General features: G+C 35.5%; 1 protein-coding gene across 1 annotated transcript; it reads right to left on the minus strand.

Moving 5' to 3' along the window:
- Positions 1-1,146: 1,146 nt before the first annotated feature.
- LOC133822946 (serine/threonine-protein kinase 1) lies at positions 1,147-9,822 on the minus strand. Its single transcript, XM_062255424.1, has 18 exons — positions 8,999-9,822; positions 8,812-8,900; positions 8,607-8,714; positions 8,380-8,487; positions 7,953-8,043; positions 7,632-7,684; positions 7,373-7,435; positions 7,001-7,045; positions 6,548-6,583; positions 6,367-6,422; positions 5,279-5,360; positions 3,471-3,599; positions 3,220-3,370; positions 2,730-2,883; positions 2,336-2,558; positions 1,744-1,944; positions 1,576-1,661; positions 1,147-1,469 (listed from the first exon to the last, which is right to left on the minus strand). The coding sequence occupies exons 1-18, from the start codon at positions 9,705-9,707 to the stop codon at positions 1,370-1,372; spliced, it is 2,484 nt and encodes an 827-aa protein (XP_062111408.1). The 5' UTR covers positions 9,708-9,822; the 3' UTR covers positions 1,147-1,369.
- Between the last annotated feature and the right edge of the window lie 9,745 nt (positions 9,823-19,567).

Here is a 19,567-nt window from a genome sequence, read left to right on the forward strand (position 1 = left end):
TGCCTTCGGATGCAGCTATACATCCTGTGTTCCATGTGTCCCTTCTCCGAGCAGCCATGGGACCAAACCAGCAAGCCACAACACTCCCTCTTGGGTTGACAACAGACTTAGAGTGGCTGTTGGAACCTGAATCCTTGTTGGAAGTAAGGCCAGGCACTCATACAAAGCCACCTCAAGCTCTTATTAAATGGTGAAACCTGGCCGATTTTGAAGCTACTTGGGAAGATTTTGGAGTGATACAAGCGCAATTTCCTCATTTTCACCTTGAGGACAAGGTGAAACTCCTAGCGGGCGGTATTGATAGGCCACCACTCACTTATGTGTATGCTAGGAAGCATAGGAAGAGTAAGAGTGTGCAATAGAGGATAACTAACTGTGTTGGTTAGCATGTGTTTATGAGAGTTGTTTTAGTGTGTGGGAGGGTGTATGTTACCAGCTGGGGTATCGGGTATAAGAAGAGTGAGTTAGCTCATTAGAGGGTGTGAAGAATTTGGTAGGGTATAACCCTTGTGGGAGAGACTAGGCTCTCGGATTCCTAGTGATCAATACAGATACATTGATTCATTTTCTGCCTATTTTCTTGCTAGTTTTTCTGTGTGTTCTTGTTAGCTGAGTAATTGGCATGTTGAGTCTATTACGTTCACCTTGACCTATAAATAGTTGAACACAAATTTAGAAAAGATTAGCCACATCTTACATATTCAGTGGACATAGGGATTGTTGGTTGAACCAATTGCAAATTACGGTGGTCATTTTTGTTCTTACAGTTTACTTTTGACATTCACTGTTTTACACGAGTGCTATGACGTTTTGTGTGGTAAATTTAAAACCTCCAACAATTTTTTTCCCTCAAAACTTGTATTTGATAATGCTGACCATAAAAAATTGTTCATTGTTCAATAGAAGGCTGACTTAAGCTGTTCAAAAACTAAGTAAACATATAATTCTTATGCCAAAATGAAAATCTCTTGAAAATATAGCATCCACTTCAAAATGGCTGTTTCATTTGTTAAGTTTTAGATTATATAAGATTTTCTTTTTTCAAAAAAAAAAATTGATTTTCAGTTATCATTTTTTTTTTAAATTAAAGGACTTGGATTATAAAAAAAAACTATAATTAAAGGACTTGGATTAATTATATTCAAATTCTAAACAAATCCAACTCTTGTATATATATTTTTTTATCGAAATGTTACATAGAAGAAAACTATTCACATGTTGATCAAAGAGAGAAGATACATCAAGAGCTGCTGCCCTACATAAGACAAATATACCTTAATGCTACTCTGCTCAACTTAAATAGACAAGTCATTCGCTAATAAATAAATGATAAGAAAAAAGGGTCAGAAAATAGCAAGGAAGGGTTTATTTACAATCGGAGAATTGTTCTTAGTGTATCACAAAGGTTTTGAATGGTCTGTTGCTCTTGAGTGGCTTGCAATTCCTGAAGTGGCATGTCCTCATAGCACCTGAAGTTTAAAATTCAAAGACAGTAAACAAAAATATCACTGCTGTACCCGCCGAATAAAGAACATAAAAACACTATATTTTCAGAAATACTGTTAGCATACATACGTTCTGTGGTAAGCTAGAGCTTGCGCCAGATTCAGTAATGTTGAACTTGAAGTGAGCCTTTGGTAGATACTAGGAGGAAGGGGCATCTGCAGTGCAAAACATTCAATGAGCAACCAATATTGGTAAAGCACACACAAACAAGGGTAACAGAAAGATAGAAAAAAGAACCTCGTTTTGCCCTCTTCTACCCTTTTTCGACTGTCCATCACCCGTGAAAAGCTCCTGAAGTGCTTCCACGGCAATGGTTCCACCATTATCACGTTGCATTCCTCCAAGAACATTGTCTGATAACAGTGCAATGGGAGATATATCAGTTGCCCTCAAAAATGGAATAGGCACTGTGTTACCCGCAGCGTAAATGGAGAAAAGCTGCAATGATAACAGATTCCAATTGATTAGAAGAGCCTATGGCCACAAGGGCATCAGGAATGATCAACTGAGAAAAGTGTTTAACAAAGGAAAAAAAAACACCAGCACCACCATCTACTAAAACAAAACAAATTGAAAGGTCTGCATTTGAATTCACAATTCTCATGAATCAGATATGATATCTGAATTACTCAAAAAGTTGGAATACTACTTTGATTTTATAAGGATTTTAAGTATTACTTTCAATTGGCGTCAAAACTGCCAGCTTCCGTACTCAAAGATGTACCGCTAATTAAAGAAATTATGTAATTTTACAGCAAATGTACTTCGAAATGGCAAGATGAAAAAAAAATCATTTGGCATATACATGAATTCAGAACAGACATACTACCTTGTCTTGCACTGCAAAAGCTTTTCGGCTGACAGTTTCATTCCTCAAAGCACTACTGCCCATGCTAATGCCACTCCCAACCTGAGCTTGAGAAGTGCTTTTCGACTTAAGATCAGGAGTAGTGTAGCCAAGGAGCAAAGGAGAAGACGACTGTATCGCCTGGGTAGGATGTGAATCTCCAACCAAATTGTTATTTTCAGCAGCAATTCCCATAGTTTGCACCCTGGCAGACTATCACAATTATCTGATGCACTTTTATTGAGTACATAAAGAATATATCAAAGTTTACAAGTAGTAGGGGGATTTCTTTAGAAGGAAAAAATCCGGTATACTGTAAGAGATAACTAGCCCATTTTTTGAAACAGAAAGGGTCGGTCTATATTAAAGTCAGCACCTGTGTTTATCCGATTCAACTCCCAAGGCACTAACATTAGGGCTTTCCAGAAGTCCTGGAGCAGTTGAAGGTCCTTTGGCATTGGAGACTCGTGAAACAATATTGGCCTCATCAATCTCATCACCACCATGAATTATTACGGTGCCAAAATGAACTGTAGTGTCTCCCAAGACAGAAGATCATAAATGAAATTACATGTCTACTTACCCTAGAGCTAAAATCAGAGAAAAGAAAAAAAAAAGCACACAGCTATATTTTCTTCACAGTCCAACCAGCAGCCCCTTTTTCATTGAATCAGTCCAAGTATCAACTTATTTTCATTAAACCCCTCCCAAGTCCCTCAATCCAGTGTTCAAGTTATCTTTTAAACATTAAGTGCAAATATGCATATTCAATCAGCCAAAATGGATATGTAAATGCTAGGTGTTACCAGTAGTAAGCCTAACTGACTTATGTTCCAGTCAAATGTGAGTAAGCAAGACATGCATACCTTCCCCGGCCCGTTCTACACCCTCTAATGCATGCTGCTTACATAGGGCACTAGACGTGGCTACTTCATCTGCCACCTGAGACCCAACATTTAGAGGTTTTGACGGTACAGTATCTCCATAATCATCATTCACTTGAGGAACTTGGAGTGTCTGTTTTAGTTACAACAGTTAGATATACATATATATATATATATGTGTGTTTATTTATATATAAATATAAAGTGAGAGAGAGAACAAGATAATTTCGTACACTCTCTTCGGGTACAACTGGAGCAACATTTTGTGCTTCTAAAGCCATCAATGCTCTTATTTTCCTGGCCTTTTCAATCTTTGGTAGCATTGCATATGAGTCGTATTTGCATTTTTCAATGAATTTGTGCTATAATGGGAAAAACCCGAGAAAGTAGCTTTGAATCAGAATTAGAGTCCAAAATAGTCCGACATTTATAAAACAAATAAGGGTAAATGCTCATTTGGTACTTTAAATATATTTTTAGAATTCATAAAATAAAATAAAATAAATGTTAATTAAAATTTTAAAATAAATTTAATTAATTAAAATCAAAAAAATTAGTATTAAAAAATTTTGAAAAATTAATTAAAATCATATTAATTAATTTTAAATAAACCCAAAATTTAATTTAATTAATGAAAAAAAAAACATATTTCACCCAATCTCACCATCACCATCTCAACTCCCCACCCTCCCAATCTCTCACAATCTCACTCTCATTTTAGCGATTTATTTTATTTTCAATTGTTTTATTATTTTTAAATAATTTAAAAATATTTTTAGAATTCATAAAATAAAATAAAATAAATGTTAATTAAAATTTTTAAATAAATTTAATTAATTAAAAACAAAAAAAAATTGGTATCAAAAAATTTTGAAAATTAATTAAAATCTTATTAATTAAATTTAAATAAACCTAAATTTTAATTTAATTAATAAAAAAAAAACTCATATTTCACCCATCTCACCATCACCATCTCAATTCACCCACCCACCCAATCTCACCCACATTTTTTCTGTTTTTGGATTGATTTATTAATTAAATTAAAATTTAGGTTTATTTAAAGCTAATTAATAAGACTTTAATTCCATTTTTTTAAATAATAAAATTTATTTTAAAAATAGTTGTTTGTTCAAATTATTTTAAAGTTTTAATTAAACATTTATTTTATTTTATGAATTCTGAAAATATATTTAAATTATTTAAAAATAATAAAATAAATTATTAAAATGAGGGGTAATATGGGAATATTAAAAATTTAAATGCACGGAGGGTATCAAATTATGTAATTTTTGCAAAAAAATAGTATCAATTGATAATTATCATAAACAAAATATATCAAGTTTGTATTTTGCTAAAAACACAAGTAACATGAGCATTTACCCAATAGACTTCAACTATTTTCAAATTTATGGTATATAGAAAATATTTTGAATAAAAAAATAGACTTCAACTATTTTCTTAGGGGTTAAGCACGGACTTTAGAGTAATTGACATTAGCAATCAAATGCACCTCTTTGCATGGATACTGGAATGTATATACTGACAGCAAAGACAAGTTATAAAAATATTGACTAAAAATAATATATAAAACAGAGATAGATCAGGTATCCTACAGCCTATATGACTCAAATATTGGACTGGTGAGTAATATTCTGCCAAATTCAACTTCTGTTTTTTTTTCTTTTCTTTTCCAAACACCCAAAAATCCCCCAAACTTGTTTGGCAAGCCTAAATATGAAAATGGGGCTTCCCACCTAACCCTACAATATTTTGGGAACAAGAAACTATATAGCCAATGCTATGTAGGATCCCAGGTGGGACTCAAGCCTAGGACTTGGTGGAGCAAATCACAGACCTAATTGTTTGACCTACTCCTCTTGGTTCTTTTATCCTTTATAAATCATAAAATAGGAACTCCATATAGCACGTTGTGACATGTTCTACAAAATTTGAGAGAACACTGTCCGCTTAATACAAAGACTGTATCGCTCACAAACACCAGACAAATATAGCAAACTCTAGAGAGCCATTTTAAGCATACCTTCAACATCTCAGACGCAGTGGGGCGTAAACGAGGTTCTTTTGTTAAACATTTAGCCACAAAATCATGAAATACAAGAGACCTGCAAATGCAAACTACCAAAATTAAGTGCTACAGTGAAGAAAGTCCAATATGATATGAGCTTGTCATGTAAGAGAAGACATCACAGGTGAATAGAAATTTCAGAGCCAAAATGAAATAAACCACATGTCCTGTTCAAGGCACACGACTTTCTGAAATAGAACCACCAATTCTTCCACATGGATTTGACATCAAGAAATGAGAAGGGATATTTGCGGTAAAAGTACTCAAATTATTACGTTTATAGCACTTAAGTACCTAAGTTATTTTTTTCTGCGAAAATACTTTACGTCTATATTTTGTTGCAGTTGTTTATTTTGGCGCTAAGTCTACCACTTGATGTCAAATTTGCTTATAACCTGAGTACTTTTGCCGCAAATATCTCATAATTTTGGTACTTTTTCCGCACATATCTATTAAATTATGTACTTTCAACACAAATATTCATTTAATTTGGTACTTTCACCAATATGTCACAAACACACCTAACGGTTGAACAAACACACCTAACGGTTGAAACCGACAGTTGCAACAAAACATAAACGGAATGTACTTTCGCCGGCAAAAAAATAACTTGGGTACTTAAGTGCTAAAAACATAATAATTTTGGTACTTTTGCCGCAAATATCCCTAATAATACCTAATTTGTTTTGAGATTAGGTCTGGCTCAAATCAGATCTTCTACCATACATTTACAGAATGCCATGAAAACATATTACAGAAAATGCTTAAAACAATATTCATGCATCAGAGCAAGCTTGAATAAATACAAAGGAAACTTAAGTCACATTTATTCTCAAGGATATCTTTATTCCTCTTTTTGACACTTAGTGTTCATTGACATCTTTGTATCTTTTCTCAATATTTATTTTCGCTCTGTTTTTCTTAGGTTGCATATTATTCATGTGCATGGACTAAAGGAGCTATGAAGCAAATTTTCAAAATAAATAAATAAAATAATAAACAAGAGCGCAGGAGGGATATGGAAAAAAAAAAGGTAAACAAACCATTTTTCTTTATCCTCGAGCATTGGTGCTGGCTCAATGGATATCATGAAAAGAACCTATGATAAGCAATAAGTGTGTTACAGCCTTGTAATCACAACGGAAACTAAAATTGGGTGAGGCAATAAAAACAACTTGAATGAAAAAGGAAAAAAAACACTTTTGATACTGCTAAAGTACTGACCCTCATTGGGTGCACTGCAGATCTAGGAGGAAGCCCCTGCAATTAACGACATTAGAAACTTCTACCAATTAGTACTAATAAAATCAAAATGCAAAATATTAAACTGACAGAATCTCATCTCAAAAACATAAAACAGAGGTAATCTTTAAAAGATATTTAAAACAATGTTTGATTCACCAGAGCTGGCAGTAGTATTCTTTATTGTCAGTAAACTAGTTTCCTAGATCCAACCAGTCAAAAGTCAAACAAGTTTTAGGGTATTTTAATGTGCGGGGAAAGAGGCAAGGTTACAAAACTTACAAAATAGAAGCGACTCTAAACATTTTACCCCCAGCCACTTTAAAGAAAGGACAGAACAGTGAATAGTTAAACCATTAAAAACACTTAGAATCTGGTCTGTTTTTAACATTTTCTAGTGAATTGAAAACAATTTAAAATTTCTCTAGAAATTACCTCTGCCATTTCAATTGCAGACACACCAAGCGCCCATACATCAACCTGGAGAAAGTAACAAAAATAAAAAATAAAAAATAAAATAAATAAAAAACAGTCAAAGAGGCAGAGGACTTCAAAAAACATGCAACAGCTGACAGGTGGAAGACAAATTTGGCCAAGAATCACATGAACTTCAATTAAAAAATGAAGACTTTTGCTTCTGCTCATACAAAAAGTAAGAACTCTCTAAAAGAAGCAGCATGAAAGCCAGGGACTCTGGACCCTGCATCTCTGTGACCATGTACTTCATGTCTCAATGATGAGGGGGAACTAAGAATATAGCCAAAAATAAAATCTGAAAATATTTATAAAAAAAGTACATCTTGATACCTTCCCATCATAGCGACTTTCTTGGATAACTTCTGGAGCCATCCAATGTGGGGTGCCAATGAACTGGAAACAATAAAGAACTAAATGCATTAAGCATTAGTCATCACTAGAAACAGCCCTGCTAATATTGCTTCAGAACTCAGAAGCATGGAAAATGAAGCATTTAATTTATGCAAATAATTAATGACCAAAAGAAATGGCTAAGTTATCAAAATTACTTTCCAGGTATGATTAAAAAATTAATTAAGATATTGCATACCGTGTTGCGCTTTGACATGGTCCTTGTGAGTTGGGCTGCAACACCGAAATCCCCTGTTCATTTTTTTCGACAAAAATAAAGTCAACTTTAGTTTAGTAGTCAGTTTGTGGAAGTATGCAAAAAAGCAATAGAAAATAACCAAGGACTAATCTATTGAAACACTCCTGTTCTAGTAAAGTCTGAGAAGCAAGAAAAATGTACCAAAAAACTGACTGTAAAAGAACAGGCTTATATTGCCTAATAAAAGAGATAGAACTTAATCCTCAAATAATTCAAACAAATATCTGTCTAAAATATAAATGACTAATGAAGATTACTCACCTAACTTGACGTCTCCTTGTTCAGTTAACAAAATATTACCACCTTTGATATCTCTATGCACCTTAAAAATTGAGTGCAAATATGCAAGCCCCTACAGAAAACAAATATGCCAAAGTTGCAGCATTCTATGTATAGAACTGTCTCATGAAGAAAAATTTCAAAAGGGAAAATATACAAGATGGTTGAAAATGAGTATGAGATCTACATTAGACCATCTGAATCAGCATAGCAGAAAATACCAAAGCATGTCTACTGAAGAGGGCTAAACAATAGGGCGTCCACATAACTAATCCAAGAAATCAAGTAAAGACCTTCAACACAGGGGACCAGATATTTTTTGCTTTCACCACATTTAGTTTTAAGAAAAGTTCCCAGCGTAGTTTATATAATTATGTCTCAAAATAATAATTTAATGCAGTGATCTTACCTTCAATGCTTCCCTACAGATGTATGCTATTTGAGGTTCCTCCAAAGATTCCTCAGTAACATTCATCAAGTCAGCAACACTTCCACCCCCACAGTACTCCATTACTATCTGCCAAGACAGCAAAAAATAGCTGTCCCAAACTTGAAAACATCCATGCACATAGTAAACAAAAAATAGCTGTTTTCTTTATGAGATTAGTCAAAGTAAAAGTTTTTCTACGTTCTTACCCAAAGATACTCTTCTCCTTGGTAGCTCCCAAGATACCGAACAACATTTGGATGACTACATTGTTGCAACATCTCGATCTCCCCACGGATTTCTTCATATCCCTCCTCCTATAGCACATATTTGATTCAACTTTCCAAAACTATATTTTGAATTGGTACGGCGTACAAAATGAAAGAATATTAACAAATTAACAAACAAACGCACCCCCTCAGACAAAGATATGACTTTGATAGCAACCAACTCGGAAGTTTTTAAATCCCTAGCCTTGTATACCGCACCATAAGACCCCTTCCCTGCCAAACCCAATAACCCCACAACTCTTTTCAGCAAAGGCAATACAAAAATGGAGAGAACTCAAACACACTGATGGTATGGAATCAAGAAAACTCACCAAGTTCATTGAGCAGTTCGTACTTAGTGGTTGGATCTTCCCGGGTAACGCTGTCAGGAATCGAACTGCACGAAATTTTCGTCATCAGGCGAGGCTCGTCCCCTTGCGACGACCCACTCCCCTTACTCTGCTTCCCAAAACCTAAATCCCCCACTGCCTGCATACTTGCCACAGCCATACTCATTGTGGATCCAACGCCACCGCCACTGGTCCTTCTCACCACAGTCCCGCTCGCAGAATCCCTCTCCCCGGACCTCACCACAAAAGTCGAAAATCCATCGCCATCGTCCTCGTCCCTCTTCATAGTGCTCACTCTATTCGGAAACGGCGGAGGAGGGGTCCCTCTTATTAAGGAAGAAGAACGGTTCCGAGTCCGATTCCGATCGCTTTTAACGATCATTGTCCCGAAATCATTGTCTCCGTCGTCCTCATCATCGTAATCGATTGAGGCTCCACCGCCGAAGTCCTTGGGAAGGCGCTTCAGGAGTGGAGGGAGAGAGGCGTCGTCATCTTCATCTTCCTCATCGTCGTTCCCTTTGTACACCATTGTCGCGTAAAGGTCTTCTTCACTCTTAGGCTCGCGCCGTTGTCGTTCTCGGCCGGCTTTGTCATTTTCTTGTTCGTCGTCGTCGTGGATGACTACAGTGGAGTAGACATCCGGTATGGGTGGAACATTCCGGGACCGGCGAAAGGTTGAATCCTGATCCATGTCGGAGCTAAGCTAGGGTAGGCAGAGAGCGAAAAAGAAGATCGTTAGAGCTTGACGTACAAGGCAATGGATTCGATTCGATTCTAACCAGAGTCGAATTGGAGCCAGCTGTTCCGCAGTGATGAGCATTGTAATGGGCTTCTGAGCTGCATTGTAATGGGCTTCTGAGCTACATTGTTGGGTCGAATTTCATCAAAGTCCACTGCTGTTTTCCAAGCCCATGTTCAAGTGGAAAGTTGTCGGTTTTTTTTTTTTTTTATTAAGAATTTAGCTATGGGAAAATTTTCTAAACTTTAATAAATATGAAATTTTTTTGTGTGCATTTTATATAGTATTTTATATTTTCTTATTTTTTTTATAGGATTTTGTTTTCCCATATTTGTGTAATAATTTATTAGTTTTACTATATTTAATTATATAAGATTATTTTTGCTAATTTTGAATTTTTGTGAGGGTATTTTATAAATTGTAGGTATTATTTTTAATTTATTTTTTTGGTCAGACATTGAAAAATATTTTATTTTCTACTTTTCTTCTATTTTTTATCTTCTTCAATCAACATTTTCTTTGCTGTAACCAGTCACCACTATTAGAACAATTTTGATACTTTTTTTGTGGTAGTGATCATTTGCCACTGTCAATTTTTGTAGTAATGTGTAGTAATTGGTTATATCTATAAAAATCAATTTTATTTTGTAAGTGGTGTTGTAGTATCTGGTTACAACTATAAAAATAATTTTGATTTTTTAGTAATGTACTATTATCAAAATACCAATTGAATTGTAACTGGATACTTAGTGAGATTTGAAGAAAATAAACTTATATGAAAAAAATAAACTAAATTGATCGTGAAGGTAACTGGTTACAATTAGGTTTGGAAAAAATATATATATGAAAAAAAAAACTAGTTGCGATGGTAACCAGTTACCTAGCCAAATCTGAAAACAAATAAGATCCAAACAAAAAATCTAAAATGATCATAATCGTAACTGGTTACAGCTAGGTTTGAAGAAAAAAAACCAGATCTGAAAAGAAAAAAAAAACAATTACGATGGCAACTAGTTACTTATCTAGACTTGGAAATTAAATTAGATCTAAACAAAAAAAAAATCTAAATTGATCGTTATTGTAACTAGTTACTACTAGATCTAAAAAAAATATCAGTTATGAATAAAAATGATCAGACGTCATTGTACCCGGTTACTTAAACAAATCTGGAAAAAAATCAGAAATCATAACAGATCGTGACTGTAATCGGTTACAGTTACGTTTAGAAGGAAAAAAAAATTAAATATGAAGTGCAAATTTGAAATGACAAAACCATAAATGAAAAAGAAGAAAACAACAAAGAAAATAAAAATAAAACTAGATATGAAGAAGAAAACAACAAAGAAAATAAAAATAAAACTAGATATGAAGAAGAAGAATAGGGGGAGGTATTGTAACTAGTTACAACTAGATCTAAAAAATAGCAATTATGAATAAAAAAAATCAAACGCCATTGTACCTGGTTACTTAAACAAATTTGGAAGAAAAAAAACCCAGAAATCAATATAAATCGTGACAGTAATAGTTACAGTTACATTTAGAAGAAAAAAAAATTAAATATGAAGTGCAAAAACATATTTGAAATCACGAAACTAGATGTGAAAAAGAAGAAGAAGAAGAAAGAAAATAAAAATAAAACTGGATATGAAGAAGAAGAAGAAGAACCAGAGGGGAAGGTACGTCGTCGTCAGGGGCGGGGGCGGAGGTGCGTCGTCATCGGGAGCGGAGGCAAAGGTAGCATCGCCGGCAAATGGCTAAGATGAGAAAACCAAATGGGAGATGAGAGAGGAAAAAAGGAAAAAATAAAGTTTTGTGTATTTATAATTATGGTAATCAATTTTTTATATTATATGAAATTACCATATATTAAACTTTTTTTTTTCAAAACTTACCATATTTTATACAATAATTTTTTTCCCATAAATATAGAAACTATGTTTATTTTTCTCATATTTATGTAAACTTCTCTTTTTTTTATGTTTACAATTATATACCTATAATATCAAATAATTACAAAAGTGACCTACAAATTTTTATTTACAAAAATGCATTGCCACATCATCAAAAAACACCTGATTCTTCTAAAAGTAATATACCTGAATTTGAAATTTTCTCGGGTTTTCCCATTTTTCTAGGTTTAATAAAGTAACATTTTTATTATTTAAAATGTTAATAAATTACCAATTAGTTACTTTTTTCACCGTTTTTTATTCTGCTTTTTTCAACATTTTTTTTAATTTTCTTTTTGTTTTTTTTTCATGGTACGGGCCCTCTCTCTCTCTCTCCGCTATACTCATTTTTTTATTAATTTCTTACATTCTCTATTATCTTTAATTTTTTTTTAAATTATGGCCACACCGCTAGTCGGTTGGGCTCAAAAGTGGTACCATCGCGATCTACTCTTCAAGGTGATCATTTTGATATGTGGGAAACATATGTTTTTTGGCCGTCACTCGAGAAGATGACCAGAATAAAAAGCAACATTTTAGTATATTTTTTATATTGTGTTGATCAAAAAGTAACTAAATTTTAAACTTTATCAAAATTTAATATACTAAAATTTGTATTATTGTTTTACATTTAAAAGATAATATATTGTATTCTAAACAACTTAAATTTATTTTAACATATTCCAAGTAGCTTTTTTAAAATAGATTATTTAGGATATTGTTTGGTAACTTTTAAATATAATATAAAAAAAATTACTGTATAGTATACTAAAAGTAACTTTTAATAATAAGCTATATAGTAATTTGTTATATTTTATTGTAACTCATTAGTTTCTAAAAAATCACTAATCGACAGCGTAAAAATATATTAAGTAATAAGACACCATAATATAACTTCAAAATGACTAATCAGTGTCTTAAGATAAAAAAGTTTCAAAAAATAAGTGTTGGAAGTAACTGAAATGTATATAAAATAATATGTTATAAAAATAAAAAATTTCATGAAAAAAATAATTAATTGGTAACTTATTAACATTTTAAGTAACCAAAATATTACTTTTTTTAACCCAGAAAAACAGGAAAACCATAATTTTGGGAAAGTTTCAAATTCAGTATATTACTTTTAGAATCCGGTATTTTTTGATGATGTGGCATGATATTTTTGTAAATAAAATTTTGTTGGTGATTATTGTAATTAAATTATAAAAACAGTAAGGAATGTAAATTTCTCTTCTTTTTTTAAATTACATAAAATATAGTTTTTATTTATACAAAATGGGAGTTTAACTTTTCTCAAAATATACACTTATTTTTGTTTGAAGTTAATATTATATGTTTTAGTTAATTATTTTTAAAATTAATAAGGGTAAATACCATTTTGGATCTTGTGTTGTGCAAAAGTTAGTGATCGGACTCTCTGTTTTGTTAAATAGCAATTCGGACCCTACTTTTTGCAAAATGAAACAAAATAGTACCCTCGACCAGATTTAGGTCAAACTATTTTTTAATATGACCAAAATGCCCTCATATTACATAAACAATGAAAAAATGTATTTTAAAATAAAAAATAAATTAAAAATCTATCTTAAATAAGAAAAAATTAACATAATTAGTTTTAAAAAAATTAAAACAAAAATAATTCAGATTTAATTAAAAAAATTAAACTAACAAACTTAATATTAATAAAAAAAGTTCCTAAAACGAAATTAGAAAAAAAAACGATTCTATCTCCTGTTTAAAAAAAATGATTCTATCTCCCTCATCTTCATCATTGTCTTCGTCTTCTTCTCCTTCTTGATGTTGACCAAAGCTCAAAAATTAAAACCATTGGTTTAGTTCACAGGGGGAGGGGGACATCAAATCAACGCTCGCAGACGAAGGCCTTTGACAGGAGGGAGAATGTCGTGGATCTGAGATATAGAGCTTGAGTTTTTCCTTTCCGCCTCTTCTTCTCTTGTCTTGCAGGTAGATTCGTGGAGCTCGAAGTGTTGGGATTTTATGCCCTAATTAAAACTCAAATTCTTTGTAATCTCATTTTATTATCAATAAAAGAATATAAATCATTTTTTGACTTGGTCAATCACTTTGCTCACATGTTTTATTTTCATGATTATTTGTTTAATATAAACTTCTATTAAATCTCGAGCATATAGCTAATCTTATTTATAGTGACGTAATCACAGTGGAATATAAATATGATTATATGTTCAAAATAAGTTAGTCCTAAGATTAGTCAGTGCACAGGATTTACACTGACTTGCCAATCTACGATATGATCTGCTTACACATCACAGTGTTATGTTCTTTCCAGAACATTAGCAAAGTAGATAAGATCGGATGTATTTGTTACATCGGACCGGACCGATATTGACAGTTGATAAGATAAGTAAACACACCGTTATTATCTACTCTAGTCATATCATATAGTTGACCATAGGTCAATTCAATCTCAATTCTGAGTGGTTAATATTCTAACTGATTGTATTATTTGAGTTATTTGACTTGTTCGTTATCAGCTTACCCTACGGACTAGCCCATACTTACATCTTGGGAACCCGGTAGTATAATTGAGTGGGAGTGTTAATCATAGATATGAACATCTATAGCTTCTGATGAATAAGTGAAACGATGGTTTCCTTTTAGTTTGGTTCAAGGTGTTAAATGATAGAGATCTCATTTCAGTAATTAAATTAGTTTGCTGAAATATCATGTACAAGGAACTAAGTGTTTTAAGGATAAAATACAATGAGGGGTAAAACGGTATTTTAGTCCTATCTCATTGTAGACCGTCTATAGAGGATTGAGTGACAATTATGGTTGTAACAATGGATAATTAATAGTGTATCTATATTTGTTATAGAACGTTCTATGAATTCAAGAGTGCAATTCCAAGTCTATAGTGGAGTCACGAGGAATTAATAAGTTAGTAAATTTATTTGTTAGATTTATGATAACTTATTGGAGCTTGATTTCATAGGCCCATGGTCCCCATTATACCTTGGATAAAATCATCTAGATAGTCTCAATTAATTGATTTAATCATCAATTAGAATTATCAAAGTTGACCAGGTCAATTTTGGATAGTTTCACAGAGTTGTGTAATTTTGAGAAGAAAAGAGAAATTATGGCAGATTTATTAATTAAGATAAATTGGTATCTAAATTAATAAATAAATTTAAATCAAGGTTCAAATTATAAATAATTAATTTGATAAAGGATTTAAATAATTATTTAATTAATTAAATCAATATAAAATAATATAAGCCTTGATTTTAAGTCCAATGGGCTTATAATCAAATGAGCAATTTCACAGGCCTATAGTCCATAATAATTTCGACCTAGGGCTTCAAATTGGCTACTATTTTATTGATTTTTTAATTAAATTAAATGGCCTAATTGAGTCTATAAAAGGAGTGCTTAGAAAGAAGTCAAAAGATAAGTTATGATAAGTTTGACAAGTCACAAGTCAGATTTTCTGATAGGTTTTAGATTCTCTCTAAACACAAGTCATTTTCTAAGCCTCTTTATTATTTTCTCTTATTCTCTCTGTATCTATCTCATGTGTTGAGAATTGCCCACACTAGTCTAGGTGATTCTAAGGATGCATTGGAAGACTGTGAAGAAATTAGAAGAATGGTTCAGTTTCTTGATAATATTCTGCGACAAAAAGGATACAAGAAGTTAGAGAAACTGAAGGAATGAATCTTTCATTCCGCTGTGTATACTGTAAGTATTCTTATCTTTGTTTCTCTTTGAATTCAATTTTAGAAACATGTTATAGGTTATCTCATATTAATTTGTTTAATATTAGATCTACATGAAAATAAATAAAGATCTTGTATAAGTTTTCTCAACACGAAGCACTTCAAGCCAAGACCACGACAAGATATTTAGATGACGACAAAGCTCCTTCCCTGCAGTGTGATCTCTCGCGAGCTCACTGGTGGTGTAGAAATCGATTGGGTGATGAGATCTAGGTATTTACAGCTAGGTTGTGGAGAAGAAAAGGTCGACGGGACGGGGTCGAGGAAGAAGATACCGACAGCCATATCTGAGTTTCTTGTTGTTTTTTTAAGAAAACAAAACAAAACAAAAATATGGGTTTGTGAATCTAAAACCATATCTGAGTTTGTTCTTGATTAGTTCAATATTGTTGAAAGATTTTAGTATTGTATAAAGTAACCCATATTTGTGTTATGAGATGAGTGTTACTAGATCGTTAAAAAAAACTAATTTAGTGTTTGGATTTTGGATCTGATATGATGTTTGGTTTTTGGATCTAGTTTTTGGTTGAATCTTGATTTATAATGACCAACAATTTTTTGTTTTGAATTTTATTTGAAAAATGATTAGAGTCATGAACTCAAGAACAATTGAATTTGGATTTCAAAGGTTGAAGAACACGTATTAGGTACAAGTCACGGTCTTCTACCCACATTTATTTTATTATGTTGGATTAGTTACAGATCTCATGGTCACCATACTAGAAAGAAGAAAAAAAGGAAAAGGAAAAAATTCGACTGTTTCGATTTTTTATTGGGTATTGTTGACGCGGTTCTTCACCAACAGGTAATTAAGAGAATGAGAGAAAGGGATTAGTGCTGAAAGTAGAACCGTCTCAGATAGGAAATCTTAGAGGATGAACTAAGTGACTCAAGACACGTTTTTAAGTGGTTCAAAGGTTAAAATCCTTCTACTCCACTAGTCAATATTATTGATCTATTCTGGGTATTTGGTTACAAAGTATATATATCTCCAGAGACTATTTTTTCCAACCCCTATCAACTCCCAGGGTCTCCATATTTATAGGAGAAGGCACCTGGAAGTTGGTAAGGAGGTCATCCCGTGACCTTCTTATTTGTCATATCAACTCTGTGACATTCATGATTAATTCCTAAACCTTATACATAAGTATGGTCAAATCGATAGATAAGGAGATAATGGGCCGCACGGCCCAACCCAGCCGTGGGTGTCTGAATACGCACGTTCCTGCTGCGTGTCCGAGAAGTCAGGGAGATATCGGACACGTGATGTCAGATATAGGCACGTTTATCTTGCATGTGTTGACTTTACAAAGGGTCAGAGATCCATGAGAAGCTCGTACCACGAGCTGCTCCCCTGACCCGACCTTCGGCCTTCAGACTCCTTCCCCCAGTCTTGGGCAACCTTGGCAAGTCCTTGAGGATACCTTGAGCTAATAGAGTATGACCTTGAAAATAGGAGCTCCAGCCTGGGGAAATTTACGGACTAACCATGATTAGTCCGAGGCTCGTCCTGCTAATCAGCCCGTGGGAAAACCAGGGCGTACATCTGCCCCCCAAGCTCCTGCTCGTGGTATATGACGTCATATATAGAAGACCACAGTAGGGGCTTTTAGACTTCCCCACAACCCTTCACATTCCACTTTTTATGCAGGCGTCTGATACGTGGAACGTCGTGGGTGATGACGGTACGTTTTACGAGAACCGCATTTAATGGCCTAGTCTATGCTCAGCTGTCGTTTCGTATTTCGAGTGGAAGGCCTCGGATCCCTCACTAGGGTCATCCAAGAGCCTTCTACACGTGATTCTTCATGTATATATAAAGGGGGTGGCCACCCTACGCACGGCCCACCCCTTCATTCAAAATTTCCCAAATCTCTTTCCTTCTTCCCTCTCTAACTTTCAGAAGAACGAAACCCTCGACTTAGTTGCTGCCATTTTCATTGTTCAAGAAGCTTAGGCGCACGAGTTTCTCCGAAGCTTTGGAAGCTATTTCACCGACGAAGCTCCTACCAACGCAGCACTCTCGTCAACCTTCCAGCCATACACTGTAAGTTTCCTGACCCCTGTTCACCTTGAAAACATGCTACTGTAGCTTAGGTAAAAAAATTTACTGTAGCCGCATGCAAGGGTTTTCTGGGTTGCGTGGATATGGAGGGTGACAGCCCTTTTTAGGTTAGGACATACTTGTTGTAGGAAATCGCCTTAGAGCATGGGTTTTAGGATGCTTTTTCTGGAACAATTTCTGGGTAGGAGTTTTGGGAATTTTGAGTGCAAAACCGGGTAGCTTAGGGAACACGCCTCATGGGCGGTTTTGCAATTCCTGCCTACTGAAACTTTCCTCCCAAGGAAAATTTTACTCTGAACCCCCTGACACGCGAATTCCGAGTAATCTGGGATCTGTTGGGAGTATACGCGCGTGTTCACTGAACCGCGTGGTTCCACCTCCCACGAGCTGGGCTTACCTCAGCTCGTGCAAATAATAATTATTCTTCCTCCTGCTTGGGTCACCTTTTCTAAAATGTTTTCTTGTGTTCATTAGGCGACCAGATGGCTCCAAAAAAGAACCTCCCTAAGAAGAACGTTGGAAGCTCGGCCTCCCAGCAGGAAAAAAGAAAGGCGGTGATGTCCAGCTCGCCGATCCCCCACTTTGGGCCGGCCGTGGAGAAACAGGTCGAGGTGGCCACCGACGCATTCTTTGAGGCAGAGAGAATCGTCTCAAAGATAACCGACCAGGCGAAGATCAACAAACTCTTCCTCACCCACAACATCCCACTGGGGAAAGCCTCTGTCATTGCCCGACCTGCTGCGGAGGGCGAGCGGAGCTGCACGCCGCTCGACGAATCGTTCGCGGCCTGGAGCGGTGAACAGTTCAAGGCAGGGGCCTTCCTTCCCCTGGATCAGTACTTCGTTGATTTCCTGAATTATGTGGGGTTGGCCCCATTTCAGCTCCCCCCCAACTCCTACCGTCTGCTGGCAGGGTTGAGGTACTTATTCAAGAAGCAGGAGTGGGAGGTCCCCACTCCTGCGGATATTTTATACTTCTTTTGCCTAAAAGCCAGCCCGGACCAGCGGGGGCGAGGCGACGGGTTCTACTATTTAACCCGTTTTCATAATACGGCGGCGGTCATCGAGCTGCCGAGCCATCCAAATGACTTCAAGGACCAGTTCTTCATGTCAACTGGGTTCCGGAACTGCGAGCACCATTACTTCAACCATCCTCGTAAGTGAACCCTGATCTTAGCTCGCCTTTTAAGTGTTATTTTATTCTATCTCCTCCCGTATTCCACTCTGATTCCAACCAATCTTGCAGCCATCTACGCGAGGACCGAAAAATCTGTGACCCTCGGGGGTCAATATGAAACACTGGTGGGCTTGCCCCCCAGTGAAAAGGACTATCGCGTGCTCGTGACGGACGAGACGATGGTGTTCTGCAAACTGATTTTCCCAAATCAGACTCTGAACCTGAAGAGGCCCCGGGGGCCGCCCCCAGCCCGCGACAACAGACCTATCATCGTTGAGGAGGTCGCGGCAGAGGAAGACGAGGAGGACAAGACGGCTGAAGTTCCACTCGTGAGGAATAGGAAGAGGACTTTGGAGGTCGCCCAGGGGATGGACGAGGAGAGGATCCAATCCGGAGCAGCCGCGGGTCCTTCCGGCCAAGGTAACCCTTTCTTGCTTAAGAATGTAGATAGGGCCACTGCGGACCCTCGGCTAGTTAGGTTCAATCCTAGGCAGATCATCCATCGTCACCGAAGGGACCCGGACCTGAACACACTCCTGCTCCATTGTGTTGACCGGCTCGTGCTGGATCACCAAGAGAGCCGGCCTAGGGGTACCGTAGTAGTAGATAACACCCTAGCTTTTAGGTCGATCATTTTTTAGGAGTATGGGACCAACTTACGCACGTGGCCATCACTCCAGAGGGGCATCTATGCTCCGGGGCTTAGGCAGTATGTAGAAGAGTCTAGCCCCGAGTCAAAACCGGACCCAGAACTTGCGCCTGTTCGGGAAATAATCGTCTTAGGTTCTTCTAGCTCGGGGGGTAGGGCTCCCTTAGTATTCGTATACTTTTTGCCTTTAACCTTTTGCTTTTATTTCT

Source organism: Humulus lupulus, chromosome 3 (genome assembly GCF_963169125.1).
Source record: "Humulus lupulus chromosome 3, drHumLupu1.1, whole genome shotgun sequence".
NCBI classification, from domain to species: domain Eukaryota; kingdom Viridiplantae; phylum Streptophyta; class Magnoliopsida; order Rosales; family Cannabaceae; genus Humulus; species Humulus lupulus.

Coding starts and splice junctions, on each gene's coding strand:
- LOC133822946 (XM_062255424.1), bottom strand. CDS start 9,707: ATGGATCAGGATTCAACCTTTCGCCGGTCCCGGAATGTTCCACCCATA. Junction 8,488..8,606: donor AAGGAGAAGAGTATCTTTGG/GTAAGAACGTAG, acceptor CTGTCTTGGCAG/ATAGTAATGGAGTACTGTGG. Junction 1,662..1,743: donor GTAGAAGAGGGCAAAACGAG/GTTCTTTTTTCT, acceptor TTTGCACTGCAG/ATGCCCCTTCCTCCTAGTAT.